The sequence below is a fragment of the Berghia stephanieae genome, chromosome 6 (assembly GCF_034508935.2).
Source record: "Berghia stephanieae isolate SIO BIC M18660-M18661 chromosome 6, UCSD_Bste_1.3, whole genome shotgun sequence".
NCBI classification, from domain to species: Eukaryota; Metazoa; Mollusca; class Gastropoda; order Nudibranchia; family Aeolidiidae; genus Berghia; species Berghia stephanieae.
The window spans coordinates 4,515,953-4,535,952 of NC_088365.1; the positions used below are offsets into that span (position 1 = coordinate 4,515,953).

Below are 20,000 nucleotides of genomic sequence, written 5' to 3' on the forward strand. Positions count from 1 at the left end.
AACGATATATCCTCATTATTGGCTTGCTCGGGGAATAAATGAAGCAATGGAAAGTGCAATCGGCATGGTATACCCGCAAATGCTCTATATAAATGTTTATATTAATTAGTTATTCATCTATTAAAATTTATCCAGCATTTTAAAGATTGAATGTTGTTGACGTCGCTCTGGTCTTTGTTATTTATATTGGTTTTTAGACCATCAGTTGGATAATTAGCTCTCACTTAAAGTCCCTCTAACAGGATAATGTAAATGTTGCTGCTCGAAGCTCGAAGGAATAAATAACACTGTGAAATTGAATGTAAGCTTAAATTTAATATACGAAAACAGATAAAATGGACGTTTCGGGTTTCCCCGTTATAAAAAAACTGTATCAACTTTATCAAATAAAGGGGAAAAATCTGAAACGTCCATTTTATCTGTTTTCGTCTATTAAATTGAAGCTTACATTCAATTTCACAGTGTTGTCTAACAAGCTAAAAACGCAACCCCTATCGTTTTCTACAAAGGTTGCACATACATTTTTGTGTTGATACGATTCATTAACTTAACATGTAGAGCGAGACATGGAGCCTGTTAGGCAATTTTACAATTTTCTACCGACAGAGAGGCAACGTTGTTAACGTCCAGATACTCATTTTACACCTGAGTACGGTGAGAGAATGTGAATAAAGAGCCTTTTCCAGAGCGGTACTAGAACCCTGAGCCCTCCGATCCGAAAGCCAGTTGCTATTCCACCAGACCTCATAGCCGCCCACATCCTGGCATCTATTACAGGTGAGTAGTTTACTTTAACGCGTATCATCAACAAATCCAATTTTCAGCATCTACTTCGTCCATACATAATGAGTTTTTAGACGGTGGGTGACAATTGGCTTCAACAGTCGTGACGACGTCACTTCCCTCGAAATGACGTATAGTAACTTAGTAACTGGTTCCAAACTATCGGAGCAATGGCGGACGCCCTTCGAAATACTTCTCCGACGAGCATAAGAGTGGATCCAGAGGAGAAAAGCATTACACATCTGATCATGTTTTGACTTTTATACATTCTAATCACATGATATGTGAAACAGTTCAAGCCAGCATTAAGAATAACAAGTACTGATTTTCTTTGTATAAAGCCAAGCTGCTCGTTGCTGGGCGGACGTGACATCAGACTATTGAATCCTATTAATGGAAATCTTAGTTTTAAGCTTCAGGCAAAACCTTACCCTCTGCCCGGCAAAAGGTACACTTTGACGAATGGATCAGAGAGGCCGTTCAAGTCACGTGGTCTGAGATTCCTGGCTTGGATTACATGGAGGTTGAGGGTGTTGTCGAAATCATCGTGGCTTATTTGGATCTGAGGAGGATAATAGTGATGATGATGGTGGTGGTGGCGGCGGTGGTGGTGGTGATGGTGGTGGTGGTGGTGGTGGTGGTGATAATGGTGATGGTGGTGGTGGTGGTGATGATGGTGGTGGTGGCGGTGGTGGTGGTAGTGATAATGGTGATGGTGGTGGTGGCGGTGGTGGCGGTGGTGGCGGTGGTGGTGATAATTGTGGTGGTGGTGATGATGATTGTAGATGTGTTGGTGGTGGTAGTGGTGGTATTGGTAATGGTAATGATGGTGGTGTTGATGATGATGATGATGATGATGATGATGATGATGATGATGATGATGATGATGATGATGATGATGATGATGATGATGATGATGATGATGATGATGATGATGATGATGATGATGATGATGATGATGATGATGATGATGATGATGATAAGGAGGAGGAGGAGGAGCAGGGGAGGAGGACGAATTTTATAGAATTTGATTTAGCGGAAAGTGCTTTCCGACGGCTTTCAATCCAGGTGGAAGCAAGAAATGAATCCTTCCCTGAAAAGCCTCAGGAAAAAAAATTGTCATTCCACCTTGTAATTAGCGTCTTAAAATTCCAGTATCACAGCTAGCTTTTGAGCTTTTGTAATGGGCTTTGAATACATGATATAATACAGATAAGTCAATTCTTGCTTTTGTGGTCCCGATAGCTCAGTTGTTAGAGCACTCTTTTAATACGAAAAGAGACCATGATCAATAACGGTTTAAGTCGAGTTTTTTTCTCGTGTCCACCTAGCATTGATAGAGTCATATCCAAAGGCCAACAAGCAATTGTTAGTATCCGTTTTACGCGATAGAAACCTGGATATGCTCAGACTCCATGGGTCTAATGAATTTAAAGGACTGCTTTTTTCATGTTATGCTATTTTTAGTGAGATTTTATACCGCGCAATATCTATTTAACGTGCTCAAAGCGCTTTGAACGGGCCCCTGACCAACAGCAACACATAAGTTTTAGAAGGAGACATAACGCCAGTTGGGCGATTTGACATTTTTTTCCCGACACAGACAACGCTGTTAACGGCCAAGTCCTCACTCATTATACACCTGAGTATGGTGAGAGAATGTGAGTAAAGACCCTTTTCCAAGAACTCAACTATGCGCCGAGCGAGGCTCGAACCCAGGAGCTTCCAATCCGAAAGCTGGTTTCATACTACAGGACTACATAGTCGCACATAGCCAGATAATATGCTCTAAACCTCACTTTACCACGCATAGGGAAAGCGTCACATTAGTTACTATAATATAGCCAATATTTTTCTCATTCACATCACAATATTGACACTTAGTGTTATGCAGCTCATTTTGCCGAACAAAATTATGTGTAGCATTAAGCATGTGTGGGCTTCTTTATTTTTGACTGAGTAAATAAGTAGTTTTGTGTTTTATAGGTAATGTAAATGTCGCTACTGGAAGCTCAAAGAAATAACTCATAATGTGAAATTGAATGTAAGCTTCAATTTAATTACAAAAACAGATCAAATGAACGTTTCAGGTTTACACTTTATCAACAAAACAGGATGAATGAACACAACGGCTGAATGAGATAATGTGGTCGTGGCGTAGTTAAGATGAATAAACAAAACAATGTTTTATGCTTAAATTCAAAACTCTTAAAGTCAACGTATAATTCAAGACAACACATTTTTGTTCTCAAAATTTGTTATCTCAAACTATTTTGTTATCTCATTCATCTGTGGTGTTTCATTCATCCTGTTTTGTTGATAAAGAGGAAACCCGAAACGTTCATTTGATCTGTTTTTGTAATTAAATTGAAGCTTACACTCAATTTCACATTATTAGTTATTTGTTGGATAGGTAGGAAGTTTCAGGATAATCCTGAAAATGGCACTGGTTAGGAGAGTTAAAAACGACTGCCTTTTACAACTTTTTTGCGGCTATGTGGTCTAGTGCGTATGACATTCGCTTTCGGATCGGAAGGTCCTGGGTTCGAGACTCGCTCGGCGCATAGTTGAGTCCTTGTAGAAGACTCTTTACTCACATTCTCACGTACTAACTCAGCTGTAAAATGAGTACCTGGCCGTTAACAGCGTTGTCCCTGTCCGAAAAAAAAATATAATATCGCATAACAGGCGTCATTTCCTGTCCTCCATGTTAAATGTTGCTGTTGGCCAAGGACCCCTTGTAAAACGCTTTGAGCACGTTTAGTGGATATTGCGCTATCTAAAAGCTCAATTAATAAAATGGATAAACCGATGAGTATTACTCACCTGTATCTCTCCCAGGCCAAAGTCCTCCCCTCTTTCTTGCTGTAAATAAAGAATTAATACAACGTGTGAGAAATGAGAAAAATAGGATTTACTAATTGATCTAAGTCGTCATCATCATCATCATCATCATCATCATCATCATCATCATCATCATCATCATCATCATCATCATCATCATCATCATTATTATTATCATTATTATTATTATTATTATTATTATTATTATTATTATTATTGTTATTATCACCATAACCATCATCATCATCATCATCATCATCATCATCATCATCATTTTATTATTATTATCATCATCATCATCATCATCATCATCATCATCATCATCATCATCATCATCATCATCACCGTTATTATTATTATTATTATTATTATTATTATTATTATTATTATTATTATTATTATTATTATTATTATCGTTATTATTAATAATATTATTATCGCCATCATCACCATCATCATCATCATCACCATCATCATCATCATCATCATCATCATCATCATCATCGTCATCATTGTCATCATCTATACCATCATCATTAAAATCGTTTACAAAAAAAAATGGTTTGTTTACCTCAGCTGGATTTGGTTTCGGAATGGCTACCACGCTATCTTTGCCTTTCCTGGATGTACCTCTATACTTGACGCTTCGTTTGGTGTCCAAGGGAGGAGATGCTCTCAGTCTATCGTTCATAGCTGGGCTAGAACAGGAAGCCTCTTGTTGTTGCTCAAACGCCCTGATTGGACGTGGCTTTTCTGCTTGCGTTGGGACACTTGGCGGTGGTTGGCTCGGGGGTTCTTGAGGAGAATATTGCTGAGCTGGCTGTTGTTGTTGTACCGCTGACGCCTGCTGTTGAGGGGGTGGTTTTGGCTGCGAGCTTTTTCTTCTTTCAGTTCTTCTGCGTGATGATTGTTCCTGTACAGGTTCTTCGAGGCTCGAGTTAGGTTGGTTGTTAGTTTCGGTATCGAGATGGTGGTGATGGTGTTGTTGTTGTTGGTGGTGAGAATGTTGATGTTGTTGTTGCTGAGGCGAAGAGCGTGTCGGTGAATGATGATAGTCCCGATGCGACTGCTGCTGCTGCTGCTGCTGTTGATGGTGGTGGTGATGCTGCTGTTCCCGTTGATGTTGTTGCTGTCGCGGGTGGTTGTGTTGTTGTTGGTGATGGGAGGAAGAAGATGACCTTGTTTGGGGTTCAGAATGTCTCGATGGGGACGAGGAAGAAAGACACTCTTCATACTCATGCTCATCTTGCTGTTTTTGATGTTGTTGTTGCTGTGACTGTTGTTGCTGTCTCTTATGTTGTTGTGGTCTTTGGCGGTGCTCATGATGATGATGAGGAGGATGTTGTTGTTGTTGATGAGGCTGCTGTTGAGGAGAATCTTCCGCAGAACGTTGTGGAGAAATACCGTGAGAATGCTTTGTCGATGCATTGTGTGGGGGATGTGGCGATGAACGGTGATGCGAACTGGGTTCTGATTTCTCAGAAGGGTGATGATGATAATGTTGCTGCTGCTGCTGTTGATGATGATGATGGTGATTATGTGGGGATTGCCTACTTGTTCGTCTTCGTCTACCTGCTTGTTTGTCGGAGGGGCCTCCCCGTGGTGTGTCATTGAGCTACAACAGTTAAAGATAAAGATGGTAAAATACAAATCAGTCCACATAAGGAAATACTAAACAAAAGTGTCATCTATTCTTCAAGGCATTAACTCACTCAACCCTAACATTGACTAAATTCGTAGTTTACCCGGGTTACCTTTACCCCATGCCTATTTATTACATTTTTATGAGACAAATTATAGGCGTGATATCAAAGCTATTGCTTTTAGTTTTTACATGTTAAAGGTAGTTGAATAAAACTATCTATGGACATGCTCAATATGTATATATATATATATATATATATATATATATATATATATATATATATATATATAAACACATTTTTTCATCTAGTTTCCTGTCAAAGTCTTTCGCTATTCTTACATTAAAAATGAATACGAAACGTTTAATTCAGATCTGTAATTTCTACGTCGAGACCGTCAAAATAGTACACGTTTAAATTTGAATTTTTAAAAAACACCAAAAATAAATAAACAAATAAAAAATATATATAGTAACACATGTATTTAATGAAAGAAATCATGCCTCACGAACTCAACAATAAAAGCATTCTAAAAAACGGTCACTGACCATGTGAATTTGACCATAGCCTTCTAAAAACGGTCATTGACCATGTGAATTTGACCATAGCCTTCTAAAAACGGTCATTGACCATGTGAATTTGACCATAGCCTTCTAAAAACGGTCACTGATCATGTGAATTTGACCATAGCCTTCTAAAAACGGTCATTGACTATGTGAATTTGACCATAGCCTTCTAAAAACGGTCACCGATCATGTGAATTTGACCATAGACTTCTAAAAAACGATCATTGACGATGTGAATTTTATCATAGTCTTCTAAAAACTGTCATTGACCATGTGAATTTGACCATAGCCTTCTAAAAACGGCCATTGACCATGTGAATTTGACCATAGCCTTCTAAAAACGGTCATTGACTATGTTAATTTGACCATAGACTTCTAAAAACGGTCACTGTTTATGTGAATTTGACCACAGACTTCTAAAAACGGTCATTGACCATGTGAATTTGACCATAGACTTCTAAAAAACGGTCATTGACTATGTGAATTTTACCATAGACTTCTAAAAACGGTCACTGATCATGTGAATTTCACCATAGACTTCTAAAAACGGCCATTGACCATGTGAATTTGACCATAGTTGTGTACTTATTTGCAGCTCTGATGACCGAAATTGTTGTGGGCTGACTCATTTAAGGAAATACTCTAAAACCAGCGCAATACATTTTTTATGTTAAATTAAGCCCATGATTATGTTCGGTTATCAGACTTGCAAATATACTTTTTAAAACAAAAAAAAACAACAATAAAAACTTGAGCTTTTATTGAGCGCAATATCAAATAAACGTGCTCAAAGCGCTTTACAAAGGGTCCCTGTCCAACAGCCACATGTAACATGTAGAACGAGAAATGACGCCTGTTAGGTGATTTTACAATTTGTTTTCCGACAGAGACTACAATACACTGTTAACGGCCATTTACTCATTTTACAAAAGCTAGAGACGCCTAAATGAGCCAGTAAAATGGAGAGAAAAATAAAGTGAGTAGATGTGACTAATATATATGAGTCACATCTACTCACTTTTTGTCTCTCCACTCATTTTACACCTGAGTACGGCGAGAGAATGTGAGTAAAGAGCCTTTTCCAAGGACACAACTATTCGCCCAAAGAGGCTCTAACCAAGGACCTTCCGATCCAAAAGCGAGTGTCATACCACAAGACCGCATAGCCCAACAAAATGCTTGTCCGGCCATAGGAAAATTTGAAAATGAAATATATCGTACATATAATATATTTTAAAATAAAAATAGGCCATAATATATTGGGTTATCAGACATCGGGTATGACTCCCCTGATTAAATTTTGACTATTAAAAAATGTGTTTTCCGTATCTCGATTGTATGTTCTAGACAACAAATCGCTCGGAGTTATTGTTTTCGTTTTGACGACAAATACTACATGTTATTGGTCTTGAACTATTTTTGTTAACATATCACTGTAAGTTATTGTTATTTTTATATTTTGTTAATAAACTGATGCATGTTTCGTGCACTTATTTGTAGGTTTTTATAACCGAGCACAATTATTATAGGCTCGCGTTAACATTGTTGTAATGAACAATATTGTATGTTGGTTGGAGAGTTTTGCCATTACAATAATGATTCCATAACAAAATGAGTTACCAGAACTGCAAATAAGTACTCGTCGCCCCGTCCCTGTTTTTGTTCACATAACTGTGCGTGCTAATCATGTTTTGTTGATACCTAAAGGCGTGCACGGTATTGCATTTTCAAAAAAGAAGTCAGCACATACCATCAGTCTATTTTGACGCGATTTGAGTAGCAAAGCAATGCACGCTGTTTTCGTGTCACCATATTGAATCAACATAGTGGCAAAGCAATGCATACTGTTTTCGTGTCACCATATTGAATCAACATAGTAGCAAAGCAATGCACGCTGTTTACGTGTCACCATATTGAATCAACATATTAGCAAAGCAATGCATGCTGTTTTCGTGTCACCACATTGAATCAACATAGAGGCAAAGTAATGCATCATTTTTCGTGTCACTATATTGAATCAACATAGTGGCAAAGCAATGCATTCTTTTTTCGTGCCATTATATTGAATCAACTTAGTGCCAAAGCAATGTGTTCTGTTTTCATGTCACTATATTGAATCAACATGGTAGCAAAGCAATGCATACTGTTTTCGTGTCACTATATTGAATCAACATAGTAGCAAAGCAATGCATACTGTTTTCGTGTCACTATATTGAATCAACATAGTAGCAAAGCAATGCATACTGTTTTCGTGTCACTATATTGAATCAACATAGTAGCAAAGCAATGCATATTGTTTTTGTGTCACTATATTGAATCAACATAGTAGCAAAGCAATGCATACTGTTTTCGCGTCACTATACTCAATCAACATAGTGTCAAAGCAATGCGTACTGTTTTCGTATCACCATAATATTTAATCCACAGAATAGCATAGCAATGTACATTTTTTTCGTGTCTCTATGTCATTGAATCAACAAAACAGATCATATTGTCTTTAATGGACTATTCTTCGGGAATTAATAAGTGCGCCCTTTTTCCCTGCGAATATTTTCTGAAAGAAATCGTTACGCCTTACTTTTCTAGGAACCATTTTAAGCTAACAACGCAATGCTTATTATAATCCCTGTGTTAATCTCTACGAGTAAATCAGTGCTTTGCAAACATTTACAAACAAATTGCACTTCAAATCGTGTTATCGCAAATACATTGCATGATTTTGCTTTTGAGACCTAAATGCATTTCATTTCGATAACTATGAGGAAGAAAGTATATTTAATGTATAAAGATAAATTTAATACATGTTATGGTAGTGTTTTTTCTTTGTTTTCGTTTTTTAAGATTAAAAATGGATGTCTTATAATTATTTATATATCGTTTTGCTCACACGAGTAAACTATGGTCTTATTGCGCAATATTTAAAGCCCGAATAACGCAAAACATATATTTCGAAGCACAAAAATAGGTCAAAAAGCTACTGTCACGTAAAATTTAATGGCTACTAATTCACAGATATATACCATTGAGATAAATAGGTGGATTTTTACGAATCAAATTTTCCTTAAGTTTAACCACGTTCAAAACATTTTTGTTGTTGGTTTTTTTAAAGAGTCAGAAAATATATCCAATCATAACCAAGCAATGGGGTGTAAATGTCCCTTTTGTACTATAACCAACAAAAAATAATAATATCAATAGTGATAATAATAATAATAATAATAATAATAATAATAATAATAATAATAATAATAATAATAATAATAATAATAATAATAATAATAATAATAATAATAATAATAATAATTCCCTAAAGAACAAATATAATAAAACACGCTATCTACAGTCTACCACGATACATACAACCTACACTTTCTAGATATCGTATTCTACTGTACCCTCACTACATTTTCAAAAGATGAATTTAAGAGCAAAATATAATATGAAAATTGACAATGCTGATCAAAAATGCGCTTGCAAGAAAACAAAAACAAATAGAAGATTAATAAATCTCCTTGTGTCTACTGAATTCAAAATACACGAACATACACACAACATTTAGAGATAGTACGTTGTGATGTAATTTTGTCAGATAATATCAAAAAAGTGTGTATGAAAGTCAAAAGTCGAGTGTCATACCAAACGACTACAAAAATATATCTAAGTAAAAACTTTAGGGGAAGCCACTCTTGTAATTGTAAGATAAAAATATGATAAGTGAGTATGAAACAGTTCTAGACAAAGCAGAAAGAAAAATAGACATTAAAACATCTAAAAAAATTCCCTCTTCGCTTTGATTGGCTAGCAGTCGAGGGAGTCAGGCCGTAGCCATCGTAAACCTATAGCCTGACAATGTCCAAAAAAATGACGTCAAAAGACAAATTGTGAGTTGTATTCAATAGTTCACGCAATGGAATCAATTGTTTTATTGAACTCTACTAACGACAACTCACTGGACGCAACAAAAACCTTAAGAATGACATCAAACTGTAAGTCCTAGAGGGTTCTAGAGTCAGACTATATGTCAACGATGGCTACGGTCAGGCTGACTTTGTTGGGTTTTGTTTGTGTTTTTTTTTTTTGTTTTTTTGTTTTTGGGAGGGGGGATGATTTGTCCTTGTGTTTATTTCCCTGATTTGTCTGGCACTGATTTCAGATTTTTATCTCACGATACTTTCTTCTTCCAAATTTTCCACTTTCATATTATTGTGAATGTACAAAGTGTAAAGCAAAGACAGGCCACCTAAAGCTATCTGTAATCCATTAAAAGCATAATAGAATAAATGCTTTGATTAAAAACTAAATGTCTAATTCAGTATGTCATTATCCTGGACTAAATTCTTTTTCAATAAACATAAAAAGATAGCAAAAGAAATTACAACCATAAACAACATAATATGCCCCCCCAACTCAACAACTATTAAAAAAACATGAAAAGAAAAACCCACAAATCGTTGATTACGTCGAAGAACTACAAAAGAAAGAATGGACCGTATTTTAGATTACTTTAATTTACTAATCTCCAATTACAGGGCAGCAGCTTCTTATGGTTCACACTATTATGTTATGACGATCGACCCAATCAGCAAAGTCCGGTCCGCATTCGTGCACCGTCGCGAACCCGCCTGGTAGCATCGTCACAACACACCTTTCGACTAGATGCTCTGCCGTTTCGGGTTCTTGCCCACAGCGTGGACATATTGGACAGGAAGTTAGACCCCACTGATGTAACGCACCGGCCGTTAGGCAGCTCCTCGACCGGAGCCGATTCGCAGCTACCCAGTGTCTCCTCTTACTGGTATCAAAGCCTGGCAACTTCTCACCAAGCTTAGAGGAGTGTAGGTCCCCGCCCCCACGAGGGATTGAATTCGTCCAAACCGACTTCCATCTCGTATGTGCAGCTCTGTCCGTAATCAGGGATTCTGCGTACAAGGGTTGCCGGGACTTATTTCGGCTCGAAACGGGGGCACCGTTCATTATGCGCATGAGAGGGGTATCCCCATTCCCTCTCTCTTTGATCTTACTCAGCCAGTTTCCCGTAATGGTCTCCCTCCGGACATCGGGGGGCTGGATCGCTGCCATTACCGGGCCCCATTCTCTAGGGGTTGTTGCTAGCGTTCCCGACACTATGTGCATCGACTTGCGAAGTTTTACATCCACCTTCTCAACGTTTCTGCTTCTACCCCACACTGGAGCGCAATACTCCGCGGTGGAATAGCATAGTGCCAGGGCGGATGTTCTCAGCAGCGCTTGGCTAGCGCCCCAAGTCGATCCCGCCAGCTTCCTCAGAAGACTATTCCGCTTCTCTATCTTCCGGGCAACCCCTTCGAGATGAACCCGATAGGTAAGGCTGCGATCCAACGTCACCCCTAGATATTTTGGACGCGGCTCATATGGGAGTGGCTGGTCCCCGACTAGGACATTCAGTTTACGGGTGTGCCAACCACTGCATAAGTGAAATGCAGTGGCCACAGTTTTTGAAGTGTTCATCTTCAGGTACCACTTGTCAAAGTAGGATTTGAGTCTGGTGACGTCCTCGCTGAGTACGCTCTCGAGACGGGTCCACACTTTACTCTGAGTAACGAGTGCCCAGTCGTCTGCGTATCCCAGCCTCAGGGAGGAAGTGTTCGGCATATCGCTAATGTAAACGTTAAACAACATTGGCGCGAGTACCGACCCCTGAGGGACCCCATTCTTCAATTTCCTTACTTTGCTCGTGACGTCTCCCAGCGCGACGTGGAATTGCCTTTCCCCTAAGATCGAAGAGAACAACTTCAAGGTCTTTTTGCACCTTATGATTTTTGCAAGTTTGAGCATTAACCCATCGCACCAGACCGTATCGTACGCCGCTGATAGGTCTATAAACACAGCACCTGTTTGCTGTTTTCTCTCGAACCCGTGCTCAATATGCTCTGTAAGGGCAATGACCTGCTCCGTGGTGCACCTCCCTTCCCTGAAGCCTGCCTGCTCGGGTGGCAGGGCAGCGTCTAGGACCGGCCCCCATCGGTTTAATAGAACACGCTCCAGCAATTTGTAAAGACAGCTCAGCAGTGATATGGGTCTGTAACTGTCTGCCTCCTTCGCCGGCTTCCCTGGCTTCAGGATGGCAACTATCTTCGCGTGCTTCCACACTTGTGGAAGCTTTCCATTTGCAAGGATGTCAGACATTGCCTCTGCTAGCCAGGCCCGTGCCCTGGGGCCCAGATGCGTCACCATATCGGGATATACACCATCTATCCCTGCTGCTTTGCCGTTCTTTACTTCGCTAATGGCTGCACCCACTTCTCGGGACTGAACGGGGCCGTCCAGTCCGACTCCTCCGCAGGTAGCGAGTCCAAAATCGTACGGTACGCCTTGCAGACACCGCGCTCAAAAGCCTGATTAGGGACCCGCTTACTACGGTTCTTAATATTCTTGGCAATTGTGTCTGCCTCGCATTCCGGTGCAGCCTTCGCGAAATTCCGATCTGGGTCCAATTTCTTTATCAAACGCCAAGCGTGGCGGCTGGAGTGTGTAAAGTCGAGACTTTCCACGGTCTCCTGCCACCGTTGCTTCCTTCCCTCTGCCAGAGACTGAAGTAGTCTATCGGCTGTGTCCTGGGACTGGGTCTGCTGGTACTCTCGGTACAGCTCTTCCGACTCTGCTGTCCAGCAAGGGGTGTAGAATTTCCGTTTGCCCCGTGGAATAGAGCGTTGAGCGCTCTTAACCAGTAGCCTACTAAATCTGGTTATATTCTTGGACTTGGGAGGAATGGCAGGGCAGACCTGCTCGATATAGGAACTGAATTCCTCCCAGTCAGCCTTCCTGAAATTCCATCTGCAAAGTGGGAGAGACTGCACCCTCGGTATTGTCACCCCAGCTGTGACAAGAACCGGCCTGTGCTGGCTATGCGGGAAGTCCCCGAGGACTGTCCGCTTCACCTGCAGCGGTTCACCGTTCGCGCCTTTCGTTACGAGGGTGAGGTCTGGAGTATACTCCTTCTTATGGCGGGTACCCCGGAAGGTACCCTTGGCTGTAGGATCGTACACTAGGTGTAGATCATTACAGTCCATCCATGAGCGGAGTTGTCTTCCTGCCTCATTGCAGTCTCGGTAGCCCCATTCGTGATGGTGGCTATTAAAGTCTCCCAGACAGATGGAAGGATGGCTGACCACCGGTACCGGTGGTGTAGTCCAAGTCGCTCTAGGTGGTTTGTATATATTATGCAAACACAGTCCACCTACTTCCACGGAAATTCGGTTCACCCCATTGCTGTCCGTTACGCTCTCAATGACCCTTACCTTCGATGGCTCTTTAGCGTAAACGCTAACCCCTCCTTTGAGCCTCGAGGTGTCCTCGCGTTGGACCACCGTATAGCCTGGGATCTGGAATCGGGAAGATTGCGCGCCTGAATAAAGGTGGGTCTCCTGTAAAAGGAGGATATCAACGCAATGAACGGCCAATAGCTTTGATAAAAGCTCATTTTTTGCCATACTCTGGCTCTCGACGTTCAGGGACAATATACGCGTCAGCTCGCCATCCCCGCCGTCGCATTTTCCGATCGGCAGGCCGCGAATCGATTGATGCATGGGACGTTTGCTTTTTTCTCGGACGTGCCGACGACCCTGGCGACACGAACGCGGTATTATTTGGCTAGGCGACAGACCGCTTCGCCATTGACGGGACTGATTGGGACTCGACATAAGGACAATAGTGTGGCGCCCGGATAGGGCTGCTATTCGGGCACCGGGTTTGGATCAAATTTAGTCACACACCGGGGCGAGCAGCTCATGTGGCTCGTTGGCTCGATACCCGGGATGGTCTCGTGACGGTCGACCGGGATTTACACCTTTGCCCTCCCGTGTGCCTCAAGCCCCCTCACCAACTGCAAGGTAAAGATCCACGAGGGTGAATTACAGGGCATATGTCTCTTGCCAACAGCGAGTGAACAATAAGGACAGATAACTCTATGTAGCCTATGAATATCAAAAGTTCAATGCAGTCGATGAACAAAATATAAAGATGATTCTATGCAGCCAAAGGAAAAATTGGACAGATAACTCTTTGTAGCCAAAGAACTATTGAAAAAAAAAGATAAATGTATGCAGCAAACGAACATTTGAGACAGATCATTTTGTGTAATCAAAGGGCAATTTGTACAGATAACTCTATGAAGCCAATGCACAATTAAGACAGATGATTCCAGCAGCCGATGAGCAAATGAGACATATAATACTATGCAGCCACTGAACAATTGCGACAGATAATTCTATGCAACCGACGGGCAATTGCGACAGATCATTCTAAGCTGCCAAAAGAAACATAAAGATAAAAGAGACAAATATGTATATGCAGCCAGTGAACGATTGGATCAGGACAGATATTTCTATGCCGCATAATAGGGAAACTGTTCTGTAAATTCTATGGGTAGTTTCCATTATTCTTATAGACCGCTCTCTTTTTTATCGTTAGGTGATTTTATTTAGTCTTATATGTCGGTTTTTATCAATTTGTAATATTATTCCTTTTTCTTCGTATTCAATAGGCAATTTTCGTTACACATTGTTCTCTTTTGTCAATGACTAATTTACCTTAGTTTTATATATAGCTCTTTATTTATCTACCTAGAGATACATTTTGTCAGTCTCAAAAATTGTTTTTTTTATCTGACTAATTCATCTTAATCTTAATCTTAAAGACATTCTTTTTATTGACCTAAAGGTAATTTTGCTAGTCTTACATGTTGTTCTTTTTTTTCTATGAATAATCTAACTTGGTTTTTGTAGATAGCTCTTTTTTTATACCTCAAGGTAATTTTTGTTCTATACATTGTTATTTTTTATCCATGTCTAATCTACCTTATACACAATTTTTTTTATCGACCTAAAGGTAATTTTTGTTTGTCTTATAAAAAGTTCTTTTTTGTCTTTGACGAATTTACATTAGTCTTATAAACATCTCTTCTTTTTATCGATCTAATGACGTTTTTGCTAGTCTTCTAGAATAGTTCTCTTTGTCTCTGGCTAATTTCCCTTGGTCTTATAGACAGTTCTAAAGGTAATTTTTGTTTGTCTTACAGACTGTTCTTTATCTGTTGTAAGTTTCCTAAGACTTTTGCTCTTATTCTATAGACAATTTCCACAGTTTTATATACTGTTTTTTTTCATATAGAGCTGATTTAGCTTAGTCTTATAGACAACTCTTGTTTATCTACCTATGTGTAATTTTCCTGAATCTTATGGACTTTTCCTCTTTTTCTATGGAAAATTATTATTGTCTCATTGACTGTTTTTCTATATAGATAATTTTCCTTGGTCCTATTATAGACTGCTCTTTTTAAGCTAAGGTTAATTTTCTTTAGTATTATTAATTTTACATTTGAACACAAGAGACTACCCCTGGATCACATTGTATTCCTCTCCCTTATCACTTTAGGAAATATTTGGATGATAATATATATTTTAAAATTTTCTTTCCTCTTTTGTCGAGGAAGGTTTGTAACCAGTGTATCACGAGCTATTGTTGTGTACATATTTTGCATAAAGCTTTCTATTGGACTCCATTAAAAAATTACAATCTATGAGAAAAAAACTATGCATAACAAAGAAATCAAGTAAAATGCTCAAAGCTAAGAGTATAAGATATGATCAAAAAAAAAAAAAAAGAAAAAGAAAAATTTATTACAACATTGAAAAAAAAACTATGGAAATAAATCTAGTGGTGCAGAAAAGTTTGATTATATGCGTGAAAATGGTGAGAGAAAAAAGTGATAGTTTCAAATTCTCAAAAAGGTTGAAATCGTAAAAGCAAGTAATTCCAAAGAGAGAATAAAACAATAGAGTAGTTAAGCACAGAGTAGCTATTGTGTCTTCGTGAATTATTAGAATTCATAAAACACAGAAAGAGCCCTTGATTTTGAAATGTTACATTTAGGAAACATAATCATAGTTCAAATGAGAGTTGATGGAGATAATGAATAGATTTTGTTGCATTGTACATAGAATCTCTTATATATAAAACTAATACAGAATTGTCTACTTATACTTACCTAAAGAGATAATTTGCTTCCTATAGCTAGTCCTTAATAATCAATTATATGATTACTTATACATTTTAATGACTAATTAAGGCGTTGTAAGTCCATGATTTGTTACTTCACTTTTTCTGATTGTCGCATTTCTAATAAAGGAAAATGTTACTACTATCATCTGTTTCTATCAATAATATTAATAAATAGCTCTAAAACATTAAAATAACATTAAGCTTCTTGGTGGTGACGAATTATTCACCTTAATATTGAAGTCTGGTTGACAAAATCAGTCAGAAATGAATGCTTGGTGAAAAAAAAACGAATTTCATATTATGACTAAAATTCAGAACTTTAGAGGGCGTCGTTTTTAAGCTGTTGGAGACATGATTTGATAAAGTGCTATCTAATTTAAGATAGAATTGTTAAAACCATACTCGGGAGAAGTAGTAGATGGATGAGAACAAAAATAAAATGTGAAAAAAAGTCAAAAATGAAGAAAATAAAAATGAAACTAAATAACTGCAACTAAAATAAATGAAAACTTACAGCTAAAAAAGTAAGAGTCACACCAATGCAAAAACTACAACACTAAATGTCTCTGGAGCTTGCCGGAATGCTATAACACACCCTGTCAGCTGAATTTACTGCGGTCCTGCCATCTCGGTCACCTTGACCTCCAGTACCGGAAGCGGAAACGGGTGGACAAAGTTGTCTATCCGATGACGTGCTGGTTGGGTCAGAACGGGGCGTACTGCAAGGAGACGACACAGAGGGCGTGGCTACGTCTTGGTGGGAGGAGCTTGGTGAATTGTTTTCTGCAGGAGAGGCTGCTTCTCTGATTCCTTCTAACTGAGCAGCTAACTGATGGGGGTCAACGCCGTATCTGAGAGATGCCGACGATGACGATGGTGGCTGATGTTGTGATGAAGATGATGACGATGACGCAGTCGCTCTTTGTCTAGGAAGGGGCAGTTCCCGGTTATCTCGTACTGTATCGAAATAGATTTTAAAGTACAAATCAAGATTTATGGACAGTTATAAAAACCCGAACTTTTATAAAGCGCAATATCCGTTAAACGCGCTCAAAGTGCTTTACAAGGGGCCCCTAACCAACACCAATACTTAACATGTTGGATGAGACATTACGCCTGTTCGATGATAATATTACGTTTTTTACGACGGAGACAACGCTGTTGACGGCCAGTTACTCATTTTTACACCTGAGTACGGTATAAGAATGTAAGCGAAGTGCCTTTTTCCAAGGACCCAACTATGTGCCGCTTTGAGCGGGATTCGCACACTGGACCTTCCGGTTCGAAGGGAAGTATCATACCACTAAAACACATAGAAAGTTTTATGACAAATATCAAAACAAATTATAAGTGTTACCAAAAAAAATAATTTATTGGAAAAAAATTAAAGATAAATGAAACTATTATTTCAAATACAAAAACCTTCAGACAGAGATATTGAGGCATTTGAGTATAAATTGTATTTATGACTCATTGCAACAATCTGTTATTATGTCGGAATAAAATGAATGAAACAATATGTAACATTTTTCTTGAAGGACAATTGTAGGGAGGAAAAGCCAGAGACCGACCAAAGAGATCTTGGCCAGATGAAGTTGTTAGGGTGTTAGGAATGACAAATTACAATGCCAAAAACAAATTATCCATCCACTTACTTGATTCTTCATAAGATGGCAGGTTGTCGTAGGAAGACCGACAACTATCTGGCTGGGCCACCAGGGTGGTCAGGGACATTGGTATTGTTTGTCTGGAATGAAAAAAAGCCAAGAAGTAATGAGATACACTTTTTTAAAAATCGTGAGCAAAATCAAATAAACATGTTGAAAGAGTTTTACAATGGTTCCCTGGTCGACAGCAATATTTAACATGGAGGACGAGACATGAATCCCGAATGGCGATATTACAATTATTTTCCCCAACATAGAAAATGTTAACAGGCAGGTAGGTACTCATTTTACACCACAAGCCTTTTCCAAGTTTGATAATCACATTCTAGTGAAGCTAAAAATGACTCGAAAAATAGGAGGGCAATTGTTTGTTGAATATTCAGCAACCTTTCCATGAAATCAATCAGGCTATATTGAACCATATTTCCATTCCATACAGTGCAAGTTGCCCGTTAGGCAACCGTTTTGCCATAGCAATCTTACATGACACAGTAATGAGATGTTTGAAGACATAATTTGACTTACACTTTGACGACCATTTCAATCTCGCCATTGGTGTGGTTGATAATGTCTTGGACATCAGCGGCTGTGAGGCCAGTCAGATGGATACCATTCCATTCCAGGACTTGGTCACCTAGAGAACAAGACAGAAAGGTGGCAGGATAATATGAGACTATTTTCATAACTTTTTGTCGTAAAATGTGGTCCAGATGGCTCAATTGGTAGAGCACTTGCTGCACAAGCAAAAAGACCAATATCGATCTGGGGTGAAGCCAAGATTTATTTTTTTCTGACCCCTCCCCTGCCCCCACCTCGTCCACCAGGCAGCGATTGAGTAGCTGGGTCTGTTAGGTCTGGCGGAAAGTACTTTGCGATAGACTAGCGTCCTACCCAAAGGTTAGACAGCAATTGCTATTGTCAGTTTCAGGCAATCGATACCTGGATAAACACCGGATCTGTGTGCCTAATGGCTCTAAGGACTACTTTTTGGTCCTAAAATACATCAATATTGAGTATTTCAAAGAATTAGAAATGCTCTTGTTTTCATGTTTCCCAGAGAGATAAATATATGACACATTTCACCAACGCCCCCCCCCCCCCCTTAAAAAAGTAAATCAACAAAGCGGCTGGCTTAAAATATACATAGTGATAAAATAACGAGCAGGCATCTGTGTAGGATAAATCTGACAAGGTGTACAGATATGAAACAGTGTCAGACAAAGTAGAAAGACAAATTAATACAAGATCATAAAAACAATCCCCAACGTTTAAGTGATGTATTGATGATTTACTTGTTTTTGCTATTGACTGAAGAAGGGTTTTGAGCACGAAGCGTTTGTATTAATTTAGTATTTTGTTATTTTTTGAAGCTCTTATAATCTTTTTAAAAAAATATTATTATTATTTACTTCCTAAACAGCACGAGCCATTCGACGACTGACGCCTGCCTGGGTTCTTCCAGTTTTGGAAAAGGCCCTGAACATAGCTTGCTTTGCCCATGGGGATCGATAGAGGGAATTATATTGATTTAATTTATCTAATATGTTTTCATTATCTACAGTGACCCTGACCAGAGTAGGTGACAATGAATAGTTGATGACAATACCGCCGTATCCTAAAAAAAAATAATCCAAACAAAAACACGCTTTTATAATGATGGTCAGAAAAAACTCGTCCTTCAAATAATCGAATCGATTAAAATAACCTTGACCTTGTCAAAATCTCTCAAATTTAATCTTCCTTGAAGTCCCAGGTTTGAGAGTTTTTGACAAGATGTGGGTCATTTTAATCGATCGATATTTAATTTGAAGGACGAGTTTTCTGGCCAAATATTTCAAAACGTTGTTCTTTTTTTTCTTCCTTCAGAGAACGGCCTAACAGGGAGATTAAGGGCTCGAGTAATTAACAGCCCCCCCCCCCCCCACCGCCTCACTCCCCAGCCTCAAATGAATTCCTTCTCTATCTCTCCATCAATCTACTTTTCTTCCTGTCTGATTATCTTGTTGTCTAACTACATGTGAATTTACCAACTCACCAACATCCTATCCACATGTCAATCTACCAACTCACCAACATCCTATCTACATGTCAATCTACCAACTCACCAACATACTATCTACATGTAAATCTACCAACTCACCAACATACTATCTACATGTCAATCTACCAACTCACCAACATCCTATCCACATGACAATCTACCAACTCACCAACATCCTATCTACATGTCAATCTATCAACTCACCAACATACTATCTACATGTCAATCTACCAACTCACCAACAACCTATCTACATGTGAATTTACCATCTCACCAACATCCTATCCACATGTCAATCTACCAACTCACCAACATCCTATCTACATGTCAATCTATCAACTCACCAACATCCTATTTACATGTCAATCTACCAACATTCTTTCGGATCGGAAGGTCCTGTGTTCGAACCTCACTCGGC

General features: G+C 39.1%; 1 protein-coding gene across 1 annotated transcript in view; it reads right to left on the reverse strand.

Annotated features, from left to right (window-relative positions):
* LOC144974370 (uncharacterized) overlaps positions 1-20,000 on the reverse strand; it is a 147,036-nt gene that overhangs the window by 13,883 nt on the left and 113,153 nt on the right. The window contains exons 14-19 of the mRNA XM_078917196.1: positions 18,067-18,175; positions 17,530-17,621; positions 16,470-16,831; positions 4,199-5,242; positions 3,610-3,648; positions 1,215-1,345 (exon numbers count right to left, since the gene is read on the reverse strand). Of these exons, the coding sequence (XP_078773322.1) occupies positions 1,215-1,345; positions 3,610-3,648; positions 4,199-5,242; positions 16,470-16,831; positions 17,530-17,621; positions 18,067-18,175 (1,777 nt within the window). The remainder of the gene's footprint in view (positions 1-1,214; positions 1,346-3,609; positions 3,649-4,198; positions 5,243-16,469; positions 16,832-17,529; positions 17,622-18,066; positions 18,176-20,000) is intronic.